General features: G+C 43.8%; 1 protein-coding gene across 6 annotated transcripts in view; it reads left to right on the top strand.

The window, feature by feature from the left end:
* CABIN1 (calcineurin binding protein 1) overlaps positions 1–23256 on the top strand; it is a 127893-nt gene that overhangs the window by 84608 nt on the left and 20029 nt on the right. For 3 of the 6 annotated variants that reach the window (XM_075832067.1, XM_075832045.1, XM_075832053.1), the window contains exons 30-33: positions 4386–4445; positions 10416–10579; positions 11701–11797; positions 13492–14103. In XM_075832067.1, coding sequence (XP_075688182.1) covers positions 4386–4445; positions 10416–10579; positions 11701–11797; positions 13492–14103 — 933 coding nt within the window. The remainder of the gene's footprint in view (positions 1–4385; positions 4446–10415; positions 10580–11700; positions 11798–13491; positions 14104–23256) is intronic. The other 3 variants (XM_075832073.1, XM_075832077.1, XM_075832059.1) reach the window with 1 other exon arrangement.

Here is a 23256-nt window from a genome sequence, read left to right as displayed (position 1 = left end):
TCATTGAGTCTGTGGACAGGAGTCTTTTATACAGGTGACCATGTAAGACAGCTGTCTTTAATGCAGGCACCAAGTTGATTTGGAGCGTGTAACTGGTCTGGAGGAGGCTGAACTCTTAATGGTTGGTAGGGGATTAAATACTTATTTCTCTGTGCACAATGCAAATAAATATATATCATTTTGACTATGTGATTTTCTTTTTTTTTTTTATATATATATAATCTATCTCTCACTGGTAAAATTAACCCAGCCTAAAAATTCTAGACTGTTCATGTCTTTGACAGTGGGCAAACTTACAAAATCAGCAAGGGATCAAATACTTATTTCCTTCACTGTGTGTGTATATATATATATATATATATATATATATATATATATAATATTATAATGCGGCTTAGCATATACAGTCCCAAGAAGGCCCTCAAGTTTTGAATAGCCAGTAGAAGGGGCATTAGGATGCTGAAGGTAATTAAAGATTGCATTCCGTGGGACTCTACATCTGTCTCTTAATTCTGCAAAGGAGGTTAATTCAGTGCCTTTTAAAAAGAGGTGTGCTAAATATTTGATCCCCAATTTGGCCCAAAGAGACACCCCTTGTAGGGAATATAGGTGGGGTGAGTGGGAGTTACCCAAAGGCAGTTAAAGTGGAGCACGTGGGGCAAATTTTTGAACTGGCATTCAAGCCTGGGCAACTGTCCTAAGAAGAGGCAATACAGGGGAAGATGGTTAATAGCAATATAATAAATTGGTTACACTTTCACAGGATCCCTATAAATCCCCAGCTAATGCATTAGCAGCATTGCTCCTATAGATGTCAACACACCAGTGATATACCAGCTAAGAGATAAGACTACGTATTTCATATTTGGGGCTGCCATGCCACCATTGTTCTCAATGGCCTGTAGAGAGTCTAAACCAAATCTAGGAATTTGACCATTCTAGTAAAAGTATCGTAGTAGGTCCTCTAAGTCACGGAACAATTTCCTGGGAATCTTCAGAGTAGATGCGTGAAATGGGTATAAAGATAGATAATTTTAACCCCTTCCCCCTGCTGGCATTCTGGGCCCTAATGTCCAAGCCATTTTTTAGATTTTTCCATTGTCACATTCGAAGAGCTGTAACTTTTTTATTTTTGCGTCGGCATAGCTGTATAAGGTCTTGTTTTTTGCGGGACGACTTGCAGTTTTTATTGGTACCATTTGAGAGTAGATGCGACTTTTTGATCACTTTCTATCAAATTTTTTTTAAGTCAGGATTAACAGAAAACAGCAATTTTTCCATTGTTTTTTATTTTATTTTTTACGGCGTTCACAGTGCGGGTTAAATAATGTAACAGCTGTATAGTCGGGGTCGTTACGGACGCGGCGATACCAAATATGTGTAACTTTTTTGCTTTATTGTAGTTTTTTTAATAGTAAAGCATTTTGTAAGGGGAAAAGCTGGGTTTTTCATTTTTTTTTTTTTTTCACTTTTTTTTAAAATTAACTTTATTAAACTTTTTTTACTTTTTTACTAGTCCCACTAGGGGACTTCCCTATCCTCCGATCGCTATTATAATACACTGCAATACTTTTGTATTGCAGTGTATTACTGCCTGTCCGTTTAAAACGGACAGGCATCTGCTAGGTCATGCCTGCGGCATGATCTAGCAGGCATTTGCTGCAGGCAGACCTGGGGGTCTTTATTAGACCCCCGGCTGCCATAGAAGACACAGACACTCGGCGATTTTATCGCCGGGTGTCAGTGAGATGAGAGGGAGCTCCCTCCCTCTCTCCAAAACCATTCGGATGCGGTGCTCGCTATTGTGCACCGCATCTGAAGGGTTAAACAGGTGAGATCGATACTAATATCGATCTCACCCGGCAGAGCAGGGACGCCCCCAGCCCTCAGCTGCTTCTGGCAGCTGACAGCAGGGAGATTTCACGGCTCCCTGCTCTGTTTACTTTATTCTAATGCAGCGACGTAGTTTGGCGGCGCTCTAGAATAAAGCCCACTAATGACCGCCGTAAAAAGACGTATCGGCGGTCATTAAGGGGTTAAACAAGTTTATACAACCTACAAGTCATAATGGAAGGTTCCGCCACAATTTCAGTTGCCGTTCAGTGGGCGCTAGTAACGGTTCCAAAGTGACCAGGGTAGGGTCCACCCCATGTTGCCGCAATTTTAAGGCAAAGGCGTTGAATATTAATGTCTGGATGAGGTTTCATTTTGCATATGTATTTTAATGAAAAATTAACATGAGGTTCTTTACACATTTTTAGCAAACCGTATAAGCCGTGACCTGTTTAAAGTAATTCCCTACGCTTAAAGGGGACTTGTCACTAGGTTTGTAGCAACTAATCAACCAGCATGTTATGCAGCTGTGGTTTAATGTTCCAAACCTGCCCACATCAAAAACGGCCATATCGGCATTAGATAGTTAGTAAAATAACTTACAAATTAGCGAGATGAGTCTGGTAGTGGCATCGGGCACACTTGCAATTCACACATGAAGCCAAGGACTGTACACGATGTTTCCCAGAGCCAAGGTAATTTAGCCCGGCAGCAGTGGTGCTGTTTGGCTTCTAGTTTACTCTCCCTACCGGTGCAGCACTATGGTGGTGGGGGTCGCTTTGTGGTCCTGTACCAAGGTTAAGCGTAGGGACCGACTTTATAGAGGTCGCCATGAAGTGGCAAGTGGGATTATACGATGAAAATGTGTTCTAAGAACCTCATGTTAATTCTTGAAAATGAAGCTTAGCAGCAATTGATCATTATGAAATATGGGGATGTGCGGACATGTCTATTTTTTCTTTTTTTTGTGGATTCATCTGTTTACTGACCTTTCCCAAGTGTATACTGACCTTCCCCATCTACGTAGTGCTGGAGGTTGGCAGTAATGCTCTATCTAAATGGACTTTATCTATAGGGTAAGAGAAGGTAACGCAAACCTCTCATCCCATTCTTGCTGTCTTAATACATTGAGTTGCTTTGACATGTGCATATATTTGCCCGTGTTTACCACCTTTCACGAGCAGCGATCGGCTTTACATCTTGTCAATTGGCGATCGTATGCTCCATTCAAACGGAGCCATAATCAGGATTATGGGGACAAAAACAAATTGCTTCAACTGTTTGTCCCCATGCATTTGCATCATGTTGGCAACACATCTCCCGGTTTATACAGGGAGATGTTCCGCCGACCAATTTTCTGACCGCTTAAAAGATTTGCTCGTCCATCGGCTGATCGCTACCCTGTTCAGGCTGAGATTCCCTAGGGCATTTTTTCTGCAGTTTTGTAGCGATTTTCATGTGCTTCTTAATTGCTGTAAAAACTTCATGTGTTTTACCGCGAATCGTCGCTGTTTTGCAATGTGATTTTTGGCCATGCGGTGATTACATGTGAAGCACATGGTTTCAATGTGCTTCACCTGTAATAACTGCAATCTCATCTTTACACAGGGCAGCGATCGTGAACGAGCATTCGTACTAATGCCCGTTCACCTGATTGTGTAAAAGGGCCTTTACTTATCCTGCACTCATCCTGTATTGTAAAGGGAATTCAGCACAGCAATGTTCATGCTACATCATGGCCCCATTCACATCACATTATTGCCCAATGTTTATCTTTGTACGTAAGGAAAGCTCATGACGTACAAGATTAAAATGTTCACAGGGGTCCATTATCCTGACAAACCCCTAAAGAGTGTCCTTTTGGCCTCCGTCGGGCTGGTGTAAATCGATATACCTTTTTTTTTTTTTTTTTTAAAGAATTTAATAGTTTAGAAAACTACGCTATTAAATTCTGAGGGATCCCACAAAAAAAAAACATGTACCACACTGTATATGTTTTTTTTCCACATAGGTGCCTATGGGTGACAGATGGCACTGTATGGCATCCATCACAGGTATACAATAAACATATGCCTCGGGGAGCTCCCCGACATCACTGTCCATATATAGACCGTGAATTCAAGAGCAGTGCTGTATTTCCCAGGCAGAGTGCTAGCTGATGCACTGCTCGGGGACTCCAGCGACCGGAAACTCCTGACATCACTTCCCATATATGGGCCGGTCCCCGGGTGACATATCCCACTGTATGATGCAGCGGGATACATTTAGGCCTTCCGCCGGAGGTATACGTCGGGAAGACTCTACACGACGTATACCTCCAACGGAAGGCCTAAACGTGATGTGAGTGGTAGGTTTCAGATTATATTCTGTATAATATTGAATATTCATATAACTAAATTATCACAGAACCCGGATAAGATACAGGTTAGTAAATAAACATTTAATAGAATATTCCATAAAGACATGCAGCTGAAAAAGAAATAATAGTGTCAATTTGTAAACGATAAAACAATCTAACATAAAATGTGCTCATTTTACTTTGTTTTCTTTAGTCAAAGGAAGCTTCAGATTGGTATCTTCGTGCAATTCAGAGCCAGGAACAGGACGATCAGGTGCCAGACTAAAAGGAAATTTAATACATAAATATAGTCGAGATTGGTAAGGTAGTCATACCTGTGCATTATCGCCCTCTGTAAGGGGAATACACACTTTTCTGAATGACCGTTACATGCATTGGTTTGGGTGCCAATTGTATTGTACATGGCTGTCATTATATCTTCCATAGGGGTTGTCAATCAGCCTTCCTAAGGTCCTAAATACTAAATCGGGGGATGGGGGATGCATTTTTGCATATCTAGGCACATTTGTCATCCAGGATTTAAGGAAAGTAGAGCCTCGACCCTTGGGGAAGCGGTAATGGCAGCTACAGTAACAGATGTATATGTGACAGAAGGTGTCAGTCAATTTGTAGGAGGAATGTCCTTCATGAGCACCTGATAAAGGAGTATATGTCATAGTTATGTGTAAGCTAGGTGAAATGGGAACTAAAAAAAGGTCTACACTACAGAGAGAATGAAAAGTTCATTTCCCATTGCTTATATAGCGCCAATGTATTCGGCAGCGCCGTACAGAAAAGTTGTGGGAGACCAACAGAATTATTAAAGGAGCGCCTCATTTTACGTGTAACGTGGCATACGTGTAACGTGGCATATACAATATATGAATAGATTTTATCCTTTTTTTTTTGTCTAAATGACCTAAGCTGTATTCACCGATCTGTAGATTCATACATGGTGCAATATTGTATGGGAATTTAGGAATAAATTATGCTAAAGATGTGTTCAGTTACTGGCCCGACAGTATGGGCTCTGTTCACATCTAAATGGAAACCACAACGCAGTTTCGGATCGGTGTAATGCAGCTGTGCCTGTTGCGCTATAGTTCCCCTCAAATATGATGGAATCTGTGCTAATGGAGCCCATGATGCAGATGTGAACACAGCCTAGGCAAAAATAAAGACCCTGCAGAAACAATAGTCCCTTTATAATGGGCTAACATGGTTTATTTACACATTTGTGCTGCTGGTTTACTGGAATTTCAGGTAGTGATCTAGATACTAGCCTGGTACCTGTGCCATCCGACTGGGCCTGGCATCAGAAGCTCAATATCAAAGAGCAGAGTAGCAGCTCCATTTTTGAGGTGTGATTCAGCAGCATTGTTACAGCACAGGTACATATAGCAGCATTGTGGGTGGGATAGGACTGCTGATGTCCCTGTCACTTTGTATGAATATCTGCATTGCTGCTGAGGGAGTAAGTTGCTGTAGTCTGAATAGAATGACCACCTGGCAAGTTTTGCTCCACTTAGAGAAGTTTTGTAGGTGCCGCATTGGTTCTCCGGATTGTTTATGCATGCTGTTCTATTATAAGGCCCCATGCACACGTCCGTGCAGTATTTACGGTCAGTAAATACTGCACGGACGGGCCCGCGGAGTGTCATCCACATTTGCGGACCGTGCTGGCAGTAATACGTATAGGAGCACGGTCTGTAAATGCAACCTATTTTTTGTGGCTCATTTTTATGGCCCGGACACACACCCGTAAATATATGGGAATGTGTCTGGCCGATAGAAATGAATCTCCGTATTTTGTCCGCAATTACGGATCCGCAATTTCGTATAAAATCTCCGGACGTGTGCATGGGGCCTAAGGCCTCATGCACACGACTGTAGCCATGTGCACAGCCATCATTTTTGGGTCGGCCGGCCGGCCACGGAGTGACAGACGTGAGCCGCCCGCAAATCGCGGGCCATGCACATGGCCACGGCCATTATTTTTAATGAGCCCGGATCGCAGAACATGGCCGTAATAAGACTTGCCCGTTCTTTCTGCGGTGCGGGCTCCTGGGCCATGCACGGACCGTGGAAACCACGGTCGTGTGCATGGCCCCATAGGAATGAATGGGGCCGCAATTCTATCGTGGATTTTAGGGGGAATTGCGGCCGCAAAAGCACGTTCGTGTGCATGGGGCCTTAGTGTGTATTATATATGATACCAGTAAAGAGAACGTACATCCTACTGTTATTTGCTATTGAGTTTTTGCCGCCACAATGTCCAGATCCTTTATTGGTTAACTTGTAAATCTATCATTGCAGTATCTCTATGAAATATATATTTTTTTCACCTTCTTTTTTATGGTTGTATATTTGAAACATTTGTCGCTTTGAGGCCAATGGTCTTAATTTAAATGCATTATATGTAGAATATGTCTCTGATCATTAGTCTCATTATCATATTGGTTAGTGAGGCCTGTGTCACCTTACCTGAAATGGCTGATAACAGGGAATAAGAGATTACATTCAACAGAAAAAGAAATGACAATTCGTGATAACTGCAGGGCGAGCAGCATTGGAGGAAACAAACCGCGCTCTATTCTGTTCTAGTAGGTAGCTGCGTTTTATACAGTCCACATATTACCGGGGTTGTATGTATCCTTATGATATGGATGCGGTTGACATTTGTTTACATTATATACTGTGAAGGGGTGCTCTGATTGGACAGAAGTCTGCATGCGTTATTATGTATGTTTTCTGGAGTTAATGCACCTGGCAAGCTGTGTGCATCCGTAATCTACACGGAAACACTTGTCCTGTCTACGTAGGCACCGTGTGTGCACAGCATGCCGAGTGCGCATATGTAGAGCTAAACGTGCTGCATACACACCGCTTGTTTGTATACACATATGTATGCACACAGCTTGCTAGGTGCATTAGCTCTGTGGCTGTGTGCGTGGGCGTTCATGTGGGCGGACACACTGGCTGTGTGTTATTGGTTGCTCTAGGCTATGGGTGGCACTAAGGAAGCTCACATACACACAGATCCACACACACTAACAAGCTGGACTAGTGCAGGGTCAGGAGAGAAGAGGGGAGTGCGTGGGTGTGAAGCGGAAGGCTGTGCAAGATACAGACAGCCTGTCACTGCTGCTCCTTTCAGCCCCTGGTGCTGCTACCTAGGCTGTGCCAGGCCTGAGCTGCACCCTGCCAGCTGCACCCTACTCTGGAGTAGCCTGAAGTCATTGTGAGGGATGTGTGACTGGAGGGGCCTTTCTTTACTGTGATGGTGAGTTACTGCTGCTTCTTCTCCCCCCCCCCCCCCCCACCCCTCTTTCCTTCTTCTTCATTACAGATATTGATGCTGTGTGTTATTGCCTGTGCATAATCGCCTGACCAAATGACACATACGCTCTAGGTGGATCCGTAAGTGGGTCAGCACTCGCATATGCTTTTATCGTTTGCGTATGAAATTTGATCTCACCCCAGTATAGGAATCGCGTATTCATTACTATGGTAGGAGCGATTTGTATAGGTTCACGTGTGCTAGACAATCTTCCTAGGCACCCACCTTTTTTAAAGTTCACAACTGGTTGAGAAGCACAATGGGGCACATGTTTCTATGTATAACGGAGTATGTCTGGTGGCAATGAAGTGTCTGACTATGGCGCTGAATTAAGTGGCATCCAGAGCTGGTGCCATGTGTGGCTGGATGTAGGAGGGGAGACCTCTCCTCATTTGGATGAATGACTTTTTTCCTCCTGGTCTATAAATAGCTTTTGGTAGACTTTGTAAAGTTGTGTAATGACATGCTCAGCCTTCACCCTTCTATCTGCAGGAAGGGAGGGTTGGGGGAGTAGTCCATGCGGCACGGATTGGTAAAGGTGGACTTTTCCTGTTTTTGCTTTGCCTGGTGTTCTTCTATCTCCCTGTTGCTCATTTCTCCTGCGTGATTCTTGAGTTTCCATGTCTTCTTGCTGCCTGTAACTGTTTATCTCTCTTCCCTTTCCCCTCCCTTAGTAGCAGGGCTGGCTGTGTTCCTGTGTTTGCTGTTTGGTTTTCTCTGCGGGTGCAGACACAGGAAAAGAATGAATTATGCAGCAGCATTGGACTCTCTTAGCTCTCTAAAGTCTGGACTGATGCCTTTCAAGTCTGAGAGCAGGCAAAAGCCAAACCTATTCCAAAACTGGTCATCTATTCCTCCCCGCACTTGTGTGCTCAGCTCCTCGCCAATCGTATGCATTGGGAGTATAACATTTTGCAGGTAGCTGCGCTCTCTGCTGTTGCCAGCGAGCTGTGTTATCGCTCTTGGATTTCTATCAGGGCTTATTCACGCGAACATTGAATACGTACGTAAAACAACGGCCGTCACACGGACGCATGTATTTCAATGGGGCCGTTGTTTCAACAGACAGTGTAAAGGGTCAGTTGAAAAATAGAACATGTCCTATTTTCTTCCGTTTTCACGGATCCCTCCATAGACTCAAGTTTATGTGGATCCGTGAAAACGGGACCCGCACAGGGGCAACGCAGACGTGAAAAACTGCCGTTTTTTCATGTCCGAGTTTCCCCACGTTCGTCTGAATAAGCCCTCACTGTGTTAGAATGATGGTTTTTCCCCAGCAGTGGTCATGTGTACAGAGGAGGTTATAAACCTGTGGAGATTAACTATGAGATTAGAGGATCGAGTTGTAGTGATTATTTTTTTTCCCCCAGATTTGTCAATAATATTGCATGGCGGAAAGGAATTTATATCCAGATGGAAATATATTCAACAAATATCACCTTGAATGTTGAACTTTCTTGCAATGGCCCTATTGTATGCACTAGATGCCAGGGTCACCCTTTAGGCTATAGATGGGTATGTTAGATTCCTAGATGACATTTAGAGAACAAAGCTGCACCCTGGAGTAAAATCGTGCAAGTTCAACTATTCTGGTAAAACAAGTGCATGAGGAATGTGTTCATTCCGCCTGGTCACAGTGTCTGCTAGGAACATAATGAAATATGCAGAACCGGACCGCATCTTCTCAGCCTGACACCGGCTGAAGCTGGCCATGAACCTGCAGGTACTCCGTGCCGTCTGCGCTGCCATAGCCCCATTCTATCAATGCACTGATGGGAAGGACAACCTAAATGCCACATGAATAAGAAAGAGCCTTCAATATTCCTCCTGGATTCATGGTTACCTTCTTGTCACATCAAATCTTCTCGTGTAACTAAACATCGCTACATTCCTTCAAGTACTTTAACAAAAATCCAGATTCTATCAATGCGGCTGAATTTTGAAGAGCGCCCAGCCTGGCTGAGACACCTGTAAACAGCTGGATTGTAGAGGGTGCTAAAAGGTAGTATGTATGAGGAGTCACCGATCCAACATAGACAATCTAGCCACTCGGGTCTTCAAGATTGAACCTCTCCGCAAACGTCCACTGCGGTTTTTCAGACTTGCGTTTTGCTATACGTGCACAGACTTTGTCCTTCTGCCCCTCTTACTCCTATTTTGTTGTTCAGACGTGGCACACTTGCATCTGGTGCTGCGTAAATATAGAGTGAGAATTATCAGTAAAAGCTAGTCTTTTATCCCCCATTGTCTCCCTCCTCCCTCACCCCTTCCTCCCACGCCAGCTCGATCAAGATGTTTGGGTGGCTTACTAATTAGGCACAATCTAACTAACCCGCAGACGATCAGGGGAGCCAGCTAGATAATGCGTTATGTTTGGGGCTCAGTGTAGACGGTGAAGAGCTAAGGGATAAAGTGAGGTAGAATTGGCTGTCTCCAGACACCATGCGTTTTACAGTACTGCAGAATGAGAATTGTGTTCATGCACATGAAGGCCGTACTTTTCTTGGAGAATTCATGCTGGAGTACGAGAGTCCAATATTTTAAAGGGTCGATTTTTGTTTCTCACTGTAAACAGTCATTGCATCTTCTGATATATTCTCATGGGCCTTGCATATACTTCCATGGGATTTTTAGGCCGATCACCTGTAGCAACATTTGTGATGATACATACAGAGATATGTAAATACCTTTTCTAACAATTTTTTACGTTACTGAAGAGCTTTTGCGCTACAATCTGTGTGTGTGTCTAGTAGCTTGAATGAGATATGGTGTTTTTTCTGTTTTTCCATCATCTAAACTTGCATTTTATCCTCCAATATATGTCCCGTAGTCCAGCAAATGCGGTATAATGTCAGTGCCTTATTTTAATACTACTAACCATCATTTAACTTCTCTGGCTTTTAGGGAATCTGGCGGATACCGGTGGATGAGATAGATCGCCCTGGCAGCTTTGCTTCACATATGAACCGTTCCATTTTTCTACTTTTGAACGTTTTGGCTCAACTTAAAGACTCCAACACGCTGCTGAAGATCTCGTGTATGCTACAGAGGACCCCCGATCAGGGGAAGTAAGGATCAGACTGCCTTTTTATTTATGAAACAAATAATACTGTTTTACACTCAGACTCGCACAGTCATCAGTTCTAATCCAGATACTTAAAATATGCATGCCACATTGTAATTTATTCACTTGCCTGCTCCACAGTCTTACAGGCCGTGAAGGTGTAGATGAGCACTTCTTGTTTAGTTGGAATATCTGCCTTCTCCTTTTTTTTTGTTTGCTCCTTGCGTGTAACCAAGAGCAGAGGACATAGAGCTCAAACGGCCTGCCCAGTGGCGCCCTGTGCACTCGCACAGGTTGCACACCCCTAAGTTCGGCCCTGTCCAGACTGATCCTGTTTTTCTAATAATTTAAGTCCATGGCAACAGGATAAACATCCTGTTGCATCTTGTTTTAAAATTATATTATTTTTTTTCTAATTTCTAAAAAGCCCAAAAAAAAACAAAGCTTCCTATTCTATAAGCTGCATAAAACACGGTGTGAACATATCTCAAGATATCTTAACTCTGCATGGTTGACATAGGCTTTGACTTGCTTTGTTTCAAAATACAATGTTATAGTGCCTCTCCACTAAAATAATAAAACTCCATGTACTTATGATGGTTCTGTTTCCTTTAGTCTGCGCAGTTGTTCACTTGTTAGATCCGCAGTTAGTACACCAGAACTTCTCTTCCTATTGTAACCAGCGACAGGCATTTGCAACCGTTGTGCGCCATTTTGGAGCTTATGGAGAGCTGTGTTTGGTCAACCGGTAATTCATATTCACATGAGTATAAACACATGCATCCTTGCCCCCTCTGGTTTCCGTCGGTGTCCGTTTGTGTCTGCTCAGTGTCCCGTTCTGACGGAAACCTCCAACGGGAACGTCAGAACGGGACCCCAACGCAGATGTGAACAGAGCCTAAGACACATGGAAGTTTGGAACATATAAGCAGATATACTTGATATTTCACTGATTATTCAAAAGAAACTGTGATGTAATTTTTCATTATATAAATGATTTAATGTTAAGTCGATTGTGTACGAAACAATACTAGAGCTATACTAGAAGCTGGAACTATATAAAAGGTAGTGATGTATGCAAGTGTTACAGGCTTTCTAACAGCAAACCTTCTCCTCTGTCTGTAGGAAGTATTTGCGGGATGTGGATCGGCAGGTTTTGGCACAGCGAGCTTTCGTTCTTACCGTAAAAGTGTTGGCGGACATGCTGAGTGACTTGTCTGGGGTAAGGGAAGCGTGTGCAATTTAGATCAAGTCTTTGTTTTTTCACTGTCTCTTCTGTGGTGCGGCATCTGGAGTCCTAAGCTGTGCTAACAATACATCTTGGTCACATTATTGTACGGTGGCAGACATGTATACCAAGCCATTGTTAGACTTGAGTTGTGACAGAACCACTGAGCTGGGTGATATCTGTATCTAAAAATCATCTGCCAATTGCTTGTACATTTAGCACCTGGAAGTGATAGATAACTTATCAGCATAATGATTGAATTATTATTATTTATAACAAACTCTTCTGGAAATGCAACCGGTGTGAGTCCCACTTCTGAAATCCCTGGTGATCAGCTGTTATCGCAGGCGGAAGTCCATCAGCCATACACTTCTTTTGAAGCAGCAGCTTCAAAGACGGTGGTGGCAAATCGCCCATGCGTGCGCCCGGATAAAGTCAAGCGGAGCCGACAGCAGACTAAGTGGCACATCACTTTCCTAGCCCTGTCAGTCACAACAAACAGACGCTGCTGATCGGACATTGGTGGCATATCATAGCCATTAGATGAGACAACTCCTTTAAAGACATCTCTAGTTTCCCCAATAATTCTGCCAGTTATCCAACATGCAATCCCCTTTACTTATTTATGGCATACCCAACTTACTGTCTGGAATATTCACCGTTCACTTTCTGAGCGCAGCATCCACGTTCTGTCTCACCGGCGTCTCTATCAGGATGTTCCTGTTTTCCTGGCTTAGTGCTATGTGAATCTATAAGAGAGAAGCTGCAGCCAACCCACCGTACATATTACACTAAGGTCTAAACACAGAGATGGTGGTCGCCTTTCTATCACATCGACTGTTGCTATTCAATGTGTCGACTTGTGTATGTGTGGAAGAAGTGTGTTATAATATATATATATATATATATTTATATTTAGTGCTGCAAAACTCACCAATCCTAAGAACAGACTTATGGACATCTGTGGGTCTTCTCCAAATTTAAGAGGTTGGCTATTTATATGATTATTTTGTAAAATGTGCAAAAAATTATATTGTATTCCACTAACTAATACACGGTTGTTAGCAGGTCTGCTCCATGGTCTCCATTTGTAAAGCGCCGCCCCCTTGTTTAGTACGGTCTTTTCCACAGACTGCACGGCGCTCCTGTCCTAAACATGGCTGCTGATGGAGGGGCATGTGACCGGACAGGTTCATCAGCAGGCTCTATTGAAAGGACTGTGCATGGAAGACTAGCGCACGTACATGATGCCGCTGATGGATGTGTCACATCTCACGCCCCTCCATCAGATGCCATGCTTAGGACAGGCAACCGTGCAGTCTGTCGAGGAGACTGTACTAAACAAATGAAGACCTCGGCGCTGATCTGCTAACCGTGTAAGTGGCGTATAATACCATTTTTAGAACATTTTGGTAAATAAATGAATAATAATAATCATAAAAGTGGCCAACACCTTTAATGCAGAATGAGAGCCTTCCATAGACATTGTTTTTGTTTTATACCTCATGCAATTTGAGCTAAAAGATACATACATTCTTACATATTTTTCTTCTATTTTTAGCTAAATCGAAAATGATGAGCTGCATTTTGACTTTGGCACTGTTAAATGTAATTTCCAGCTGTTATTTCTTTATTAAAATGTTATTCTAAAACTCAAGTGTACCTAATTGATGAATATCTTTCACCAGGATCCCAAAAGTCCGGACCCCGGGCCGTTCTTAGCAGCTTCCATGACCACAGACGTCACCGGCCGGCCCACATCAGAGGACCGGAAAGATGTAACACCTAGAAAGAACTTGGTTGTAGGTGAAGGGGTGGCTTCAGGAGCATCTGAGAATGGGGGCAAAGAGACCGTACAAGGTTCTGCTTCTCAGACCATGGAAACGGCAGAAATCAGGATTATGAAAGAGACTGCAAAGTCTCATTCTTTAGAACAAATGGACCATGATGGACATTCCTGCAACCCTGAAAAACGCGTGGACCAGCATCGCAAGGATCCAGCTAGGATCTTTAAGGATAAGGGACTCGAGGGTCCAGAATTATCACTAGAAGAACTGAGTATTAGTTCGAAACATTATGTGCCTGCAGGTAGCAGGACCCCAGGACAGCACACACCTCAGCTAATGGAGGACATGCCGCACCGAGCCAGCCGCAAGCGGAAGTTGTTAGATGACACTGAGAGCAGCAAGAACTTGCTTCTCGAGGCATATCGTGTTTGGCAGCAGGGTCAGAAAGTCACCACATATGATTTGGCCAGTATTGAAGCAATCATGTGTAAAACATACATGCTGATCAAACAGGTGAGGAGTTTATTCCTGTTTATTGTGCTAAAGAGTTCATACTGCCCCTTGGTACTGTGGGCATCGATCTGCGTGCCGGCTAAAAGCAACATGTCATAGCCATTGTTAGTGATTTAGCAGAGTGTAACTTGGATCGGTCAGGTAAGAACATGGGCCCGCTCTTAAACCATTCACATTTGCTTGACTATATTAAACTGAGAATACCTAACGGTGACCAGCTATGGTCAACTGCAGGAATCCGCAATCTATGGCAGCGGTGCCACAGACGGCACGTGGGGCATGGTTTGCTGGCACACTTCCCTTTCCCGTTGTCCAGCGCCTTTGTGTGCTTGGCATCGCTGAACACCGGAAGAGAGAGCGGCGCTTCATTACACGCTTGTCGGCGCTGATCACCAGGTGAAAGAGCAGTGCGTCATGGTCTTTGTTTCCTCTGTCATGGTCTTTGTTTCTGCTGAACACTTGGCAAGCACACAATGCAGCACTGCTCTCTCTCCCGGTGATCAGCGCCGCAAGGACAGAGGTCAGTAAACGCTCTGTAAAAGAATGTGTTAGAAAAGGTGACTGCTCTCTCTCCTATGTGCAAAAGCTGGTATTTAGTAGCCGTGGCATCTCCTGTGACCCCCTCCCCAATCTGGTGTTCAGTAGTCCCTCTCTCCTGTATGGAGTGTCTCCTAGATGGTATTTAGTAGCCGTGGCATGTCCTGTGCGCCCCCTTTCCAAGCTGGTGTTCAGTAGTCCCTCCTGTGTGGAGTGTCCCCTAGCTGGCATTCAGTAACTGCGGCATCTCCTATTCGCCCCCTCCCCAAGCTGGTGTTCAGTAGCCGCTCACTCCTGTGTGCAGCGCCCCCCAAGCTGGTGTTCAGTAGCCGTGGTCTCTCCTATGTGCTACCCCCTCCCCAGCTGGTGTTCAGTAGCCTCATGCACCACAGACAGATCATCTTTCCAAAGAAAGTCAAGTACAAGGCTCACACTGAAATGTAAGTTTAAGTAACTGAATTATCGATTTATGTCACATATGTGGTAACCGTTTGTCTTATACGACTTTCCATATTTACATGGCACACTGAGTATTTCATCATTGATTTTTTTTATTTTTATCGGCACACTATACAAATATGGTTACCTACCCCTGGTCTACTGTATGTCCTATGAAATTTTTTTATACTAACTTGTAAAAGCCGGAGCCTGAGTTATTTTCTCCAAAAACTATAGCAAAGGAAAAATTAAGAGTTACCCGTAGAAACCATTCAGGTCACCACTTCCATTTCATAATGTGCTCTGGCTCCTAGCCAGTACTAGTTCTTATACATGAGGCACAATGAAGGAAATTCATACACTGATTTTATCTCCACATGTTCTATATCCCAATACAAGATGCCCGCCCAGCATGCTAGTAAACAACACCACCTGCACCAGTACCTGTTCAGTGCCCCCAGTGGTTTGTTTATAAATCAGTCTTGGTTACTGTGGCTGGAAAGTCATGCCGCCTTGTAGCAGAAAGCAGGTATATCTGCTCTTGCAAATCTCCAGTGTGTTTTCCAATAGTAGAAGGCTCTACGAGGGTTTGAGATGACTGCTCACTATTACTAGAGGCAATAGGGGGGTAGTGAGATGTTGGGGTTCACTGTTTTCAGGTTTTGAGTGGAGTTGGGCTACAACATTGTGCTGCAGTTATTTGCTAATTCTGTTGAAATGTCATTATTGGTGGCAGTAGTATGTCATAGTAAGTAGTTCACTGACCATGGCTATAGATGGGCAACTCGCTTGTGGCACAGAGTTTACATCTGGTCAGAGCCTTCCGTTGGAGGTCTGTGTTGGGAGTATTAGGCCCTGTTCACACGGAGTATTTCGCAGACAGAAAAAAATCTGTTTCGATGCAGATTTGACCTGCTTGCACTTTCTTGCCGCGGTTTTCGGCTGCAGACATTGAGCGCCGCGACCGAAAAACGCTTTCTCTGTCTCCCATTCATTTTAATGGGAGATCTGAGATGGAATTACGGGAAGAAAGAGCATGTCGCCTTTCCTTCAAACGAGCGGGAAAAAAAACACCTCCGCCTCCCATTAAAATTAACGGGAGGCGGTTTTGGGCAATTTTTGGAGCTGATTCTGCGCTAAAAAAAACCCGTGTGAACAGGGCCTTACCTGATGTATACTTTCAATGGAAGGCTCCCACATTTATACACCGTGGCCCCAATGTAAATACAAACGTATACCGCACAGTATGCTTTTAGGAGGCAAAATTAAACAAATGTGGCATCGCCATTTTTGTATTGACCTGCAGAATAAAGTTCGGCCCCACGCACAAGAGCATAGATTTTATCCTTAATTACAGACCCATTCATTTCTATGGCCGACGGACACTTTCCCGTATGTTCACGGGAAGGTGTCCGGGCCGTAGAAAGTTTCCGTAAAAAATAGGACGTGCTATTTTTTTATTTTACGGACCGTGCTCCCATACTTTATAATGGGAGCACAGCCGTAAATGCGGATGACTGTCATATGCATGGGGCGTTTTTATCGCACGGTCAAAAGCAAACTGCAAAAAACTATAGAGGAATTACTGGGCTTTTTTTCCATTCCACCAAAGAAAGTTTTTTTTCAGTACGTTATATGGTACAATAAATAATGCCATTAAAAATACGACTCGTCCTGCAAACAAAACAAGCCCTCGTATTGCTGTGTGCATGGATAAATAGAAAAAGTTATGCTCTTGGAGTGCGGGGAGGGAAAAAAAAAACGAAAAATGGCTGTGGTGGGAAGGGGGAAAAAAATGCTCTGCAAAAATGAAAGCGTCACCTGTGATTGTTTTTTTCTGATAGTTGTCATTTTGGTTCTTCCCTTATTATACCCCCTCGGCTTTATTAACCCTTTATATGACATGCCTACATCTTGTGTACCTGGCATAGTTTTAACTGGTGTACGGGGAAAAAGCAGAAGCTGTAAAATGTGTGATCCTCATATGAATGGGATATGTAGATATGACGTTTCAGCAATAGAGAGAGTACATTAGGGAATTGCCCAAATAACAATATCTGATAAGGTGTTCATATTGTAATGATCCCGGTGCAGGGAACAACTGTGGGGGAACTTCTAATGCGTCACATCAATACAAGCTTTTTACTTCATCCTACGTGAATATAGACTATAGCTCAACAGTTATTCTAATAATCAGAGTATTGGGGAATTGTCTTTTCAGCAATTACAGAATATATTCTCATAGATTGACCAAAGATGATCTGTTGTAATGCAGATTTCTAATATATTGTCGGTCTTGTATGCTGACCGTTTCATAGCTCGTGTATACAGCTCATTCATCCTCATTTATGCGACTTCTCCCACTCGTATTTCTGTATTTTTTTGTTATCCTGCAGAGGTAATTGTGGCTCCGTGGCAGATCTCTATGTAATATATTTGCTATTTGTTGTATTGTTTACACTTGTTGAAGTGACATACGTCTCACAGTAGAAAATAACTTTTTTTTTTTTTTGTTATCACTGGAAAATACTGTTTCGAGAGTGAATACGAGAAGCCAGTTCTGCCTCACCAAAAAAAAAAACATGCCAAAAAACACTTTACTGCATGCTGTGATTGACAGGAAGTTGTTCAATGGTACAACATGTAAAAACTGCTCATTTTGTATTTTTTTGTTAGAGATTTTAACATAATTGTATTATTATTCAGTGATGTTACCATCAGGGATAGACTGCGACAACTTCATGAAAATTTGTGTGTTTGTCACCGTTAAACACGAATGCCTGAGCATAGGGCTGGGCCGATTTTATGACCTAAATATAAATCACGATTAATCGAACATGTAACCTCTAACTATTATTTAGGCCACACCCCTTTTGCATGCCACGTCCCCTATTTGCATGCTACGCCATTAAATTAATATATATCCCATGAGCCTGCTGTATACTACTGTATATAATATACCCCCGGACACTGCCCCCCATATATTATAATGCCCCTATAGTGCTCCCCACACACTATAATCCCCTAATAGCTGCCCCCATACAGTATAATGCCTCATAGTGCTCCCCACACAGTATAATCCCCCAATAGCTGCCCCCACACAGTATAATGCCTCATAGTGCTCCCCACACAGTATAATGCATCATAGTGCTCCCCACACAGTATAATGCATCATAGTGCTCCCCACACAGTATAATCCCCCAATAGCTGCCCCCACACAGTATAATCCCCCAATAGCTGCCCCCACACAGTATAATGCCTAATTTTTCTCCCCACACAGTATAATGCCTCATAGTGCTCCCCACACAGTATAATGCCTCATAGTGCTCCCCACACAGTATAATCCCCCAATAGCTGCCCCCACACAGTATAATGCCTCATAGTGCTCCCCACACAGTATAATCCCCCAATAGCTGCCCCCACACAGTATATTGCCTCATAGTGCTCCCCACACAGTATAATCCCCCAATAGCTGCCCCCACACAGTATAATGCCTCATAGTGCTCCCCACACAGTATAATCCCCCAATAGCTGCCCCCACACAGTATAATGCCTCATAGTGCTCCCCACACAGTATAATGCCTCATAGTGCTCCCCACACAGTATAATGCCTCATAGTGCTCCCCACACAGTATAATGCCTCATAGTGCCCCCACACAGTATAATCCCCCAATAGCTGCCCCCACACAGTATAATGCCTCATAGTGCTCCCCACACAGTATAATGCCTCATAGTGCTCCCCACACAGTATAATGCCTCATAGTGCTCCCCACACAGTATAATGCCTCATAGTGCTCCCCACACAGTATAATGCCTCATAGTGCTCCCCACACAGTATAATGCCTCATAGTGCTCCCCACACAGTATAATCCCCCAATAGCTGCCCCCACACAGTATAATGCCTCATAGTGCTCCCCACACAGTATAATGCCTCATAGTGCTCCCCACACAGTATAATCCCCCAATAGCTGCCCCCACACAGTATAATGCCTCATAGTGCTCCCCACACAGTATAATGCCTCATAGTGCTCCCCACACCGTATAATGCCTCATAGTGCTCCCCACACAGTATAATGCCTCATAGTGCTCCCCACACAGTATAATGCCTCATAGTGCTCCCCACACAGTATAATGCCTCATAGTGCTCCCCACACAGTATAATGCCTCATAGTGCCCCCACACAGTATAATGCCTCATAGCTGCCCCCACACAGTATAATGCCTCATTGTGCTCCCCACACAGTATAATGCCTCATAGCTGCCCCCACACAGTATAATGCCTCATAGTGCTCCCCACACAGTATAATGCCTCATAGTGCTCCCCACACAGTATAATGCCTCATAGTGCCCCCACACAGTATAATGCCTCATAGCTGCCCCCACACAGTATAATGCCTCATAGTGCTCCCCACACAGTATAATGCCTCATAGTGCCCCCACACAGTATAATGCCTCATAGTGCTCCCCACACAGTATAATGCCTCATAGTGCCCCCACACAGTATAATGCCTCATAGCTGCCCCCACACAGTATAATGCCTCATAGTGCTCCCCACACAGTATAATGCCTCATAGTGCTCCCCACACAGTATAATGCCTCATTGTGCTCACCACACAGTATAATGCCTCATAGTGCTCCCCACACAGTATAATGCCTCATAGTGCTCCCCACACAGTATAATGCCTCATAGTGCCCCCACACAGTATAATGCCTCATAGTGCCCCCACACAGTATTATGCCCCCCATAGCATCCCCAGCACAGTATAATTCCCCTATAGCTGTCTCTACACGGTATGTGAGCGGCTCGGTACAGACAGGCGTGAGGTAAGTGACGTCATTGAGGCAGAGACGTCAACCCTAAAAAAATGAAATGCGCAGGACTAATTTGGCTATCTCCGCTGAATTTCGGTTTTGGTTATTTTTCGATTAATTGCTTAGCCTTACCGCCGCACTTCTCACTAGAATAATGCGCCTTAAATAGGGGCGTCTACAAGTTGATCATAAAGCCAGTAACCTAGTGGACCAAACGTGACACCAGAATATTGTTGTGTTTTAGAATTATTTAATAAACTGTTTTGTCTTTTCAGGCAGGTTTACTACCCAGTGGGTACTATGTGCATGTACTATGAAGTAACATGAACAGACTTATATGGGGCCGTACATTGTCTTCACCCAACAGCTCCATTTTCTGGCTAGGCAGTGCAGTTCAAGGGAAATCTTGTTTTGTCTGTGGTTTTCTTGGCAATGCTGATTCTCTGAGCCCTGTTATCAGACAGGGAATTCCCAACCATCAAAAACATCTGGTAGACTGAATACAATGATCTGCACCGCAAAACACTGGTGTATAGCGAGTTCACAAAGCATCCATAATGAGATGAGAGGTTGTCCGCTTTTTGGAAATCCCTTTATGTTCGACGAATCCTCCAAAAATAACCAGACAACCCCTTTAAACATTAAATCATCCATGAAGAATGCATTATGTTTTCTTTGAGATGTCGCCTCTTCGCATACAGGCTGCAGAGTTTTTTTTGTAAGCATTTATGTAAAGTAGGTACGCCTACAATGTTGAGCTACAGCGTTTTTATTATACATTGTGTCACCATGGTTAATGATATCCATGGAGGGATCTGTTTCCCCCAAGGATCACCTGTAACCTTGTAGATAGAATACCACAGCACCACCAGTATAAAGAAGACGAGAGTGAAGTGCAATATATAGTTTTTTCTTCTGTTGGGATTTGTTTTTTAGTATGGGTGCATGTAGAAGTCCTACAGACACGATGTATAAGGCCTCCTAGAACTCACTTCCTCTTTGATCATCTCTGTAAATGTTCTTATTTGCTTCACTCCCTTGAGATATGATGTATGTGATGCCTCCTGGCGAGGAGGGGGCATTGTTGAGATTTAGTAGAGATGGCACATTTGTATGTGGTTACTGCAGCACCCGCGAGATCGGTTATATTCATAATTGTAGAACATTTCCCATTTTTGGACAAGAACACACACACACACACGTACACACGTACGTACACACACACACACACACACACACACACACACACACACACACACACACACACACACACACACACGTACGTTGGCATCTTACTAGACTCAGAACCTAAGAATTCACACTGTCCTTTTTTTACGCGTTCAGTGGTCCAAGAAGATGAGACATGTTTGGAAGGATCCTTCTACTGGAAAGCTGGTCATCGGAGATTTTCTTCTAAATAGATCGCCGCTCTGAAGGGTTAGAGTCCAAATTGGGGGGGGGGGGTCACTCTGCTTATTTTTTTTATTACTCCGTGAAAGAAATCATAGATGACTATCAGTTTTACAGTGTGAGATCTCTGCCACACAACTATTCACATGTCCGTTTCCTGAACCCCTGCAAGTATGATAAGGGATGAGGGGAGATTAGGATTAACTGCAGTCACACCTACATTTTCAGGTTTTTAATTAATTTAGTCTTTACAAAAAATCCTGCCAAAAGCACTTGTGCAACACTGCTCAGCAAGGGACTGTTCACATCACCGTTCCTTTCCGCTGAGGGGTTCCGTTGGAGGCTTCCGTCAGGTTAACCCCTCAACGGAAAGGCAAACTGAAACCTAAGCTGCTGTTTCCGTCACCATTGATATCAATGGTGATGCAAACGGAAGCTTAGGTTTCCGTTTGCCTTTCCGTTGAGGGGTTAACCTGACGGAAGCCTCCAACGGAACCCCTCAGCGGAAAGGAACGGTGATGTGAACACGGACACAGGCTTTTGAAAGCTTTAAATAACACTCCAGGCAAAACTGATACACTGTATTATGCTTTGTGCATGTCCTGAGGGGGCGGGCATGACATGGGGGTTCTCTCTGGCATTATGGCACCTCACTGCCATAATGCCAAGGCCTTTCCTTTAAGGGCCAGTTCACACAGAGATTTTTGACGCGGAAACCGCTCCACAAAACGCGCCAAAAAACGGGCAAAAAGGCCTCCCATTGATTTCGATGAGAGGTGGAGGTATTTTTTTTCCTGCGAGCGGTAAAAGCAGCTCACGGGAAAAAGGTATTTACGTTTAGATAGAACCCTTCCTTCATGGACACTCACCCCAGTGCCCAGCCTATTTCTGCCATAAAGCAAGAAATGTAAAATACAAGTTCTGGACTGTGTGAAACGGTCGGACTTTCTGTAAGGCTCACATTTTTGGGATCTGTGTATGGATTGTGACTCGGCTTTTCATCTGAAGCTGGCACATAGTTCACACTCTAGTCATGATCATCGGTCAGAGGCCGTCCTCGTCTTGCGAGTTTCTGCTTTATGACATTGTCATTAATAATAGTGCATGTTATTGGAGGAAGTCCTGTTTATTATGTTGCTTTTGTGTTCAGATTTCGCACCTTGCACGGTTACCGCGTATCTGCTGGTAGATCAGTGCTCCAGACTATTGATCGTGTATCTGACAGCGGTCGTAGGAATCTCTCCATAGGTTGTTAGGTCTGTGCATCGGGTTATTTGGTCATTGGTTGTATGAGCAAAGCAGGGTTCTACAGCCTAAGGGTATGTTCATACAACCTCTTTTCAGACGTAATGGAGGCGTTTTACGTCTCGAATTACGCCTGAAAAGACGGCTCCAATACGTCGGCAAACATCTGGCCATTGCTTGCTGTCAAAAGACGGCGCGTAAAATTACGCCCGCGGCAAAGAACTGCAGGACACTTCTTGGGACGTAATTGGAACCATTTTTCATTGACTCCAATGAAAACCAGCTCCAATTACGTCCGTAAAAGAAACCGCAAAAAACGCGTGCACTTGTAAAAACGTCTGAAATTCAGGAGCTGTTTTCTCCTGAAAACAGCTCCGTAATTTCAGACGTATTTGGCGTTGTCGTGTGCACATACCCTTATTCACAGCACGTATTTGCTGCAGAATTTCATATGCAGAGTTCGCACCATAACAAAGTACAGTACATTGCAAGTGAATGGGTTTTTGTAACCCATGCTGATTTTTAATACAGATTTGTAGGCCGGTTCAACCGTGTAATGTTTAGCATGTAAATGTGAGGTAGCAACTAGCGCTTCAGCTGGATTCACACACAGCATTTCGATGGCGTTTCTAATGGTGTTTCTGTGGTGCTTTTTCTGTTCCAGCCAGATGTTACACTAAAGTCTATGATAAAATATAAAAAGCACTTCATA

The sequence above is a fragment of the Rhinoderma darwinii genome, chromosome 1 (assembly GCF_050947455.1).
Source record: "Rhinoderma darwinii isolate aRhiDar2 chromosome 1, aRhiDar2.hap1, whole genome shotgun sequence".
Lineage (NCBI taxonomy): Eukaryota > Metazoa > Chordata > Amphibia > Anura > Rhinodermatidae > Rhinoderma > Rhinoderma darwinii.
Note: the sequence above shows the minus strand (reverse complement) of the source record. Positions and strands in the feature narration are given on the sequence as shown.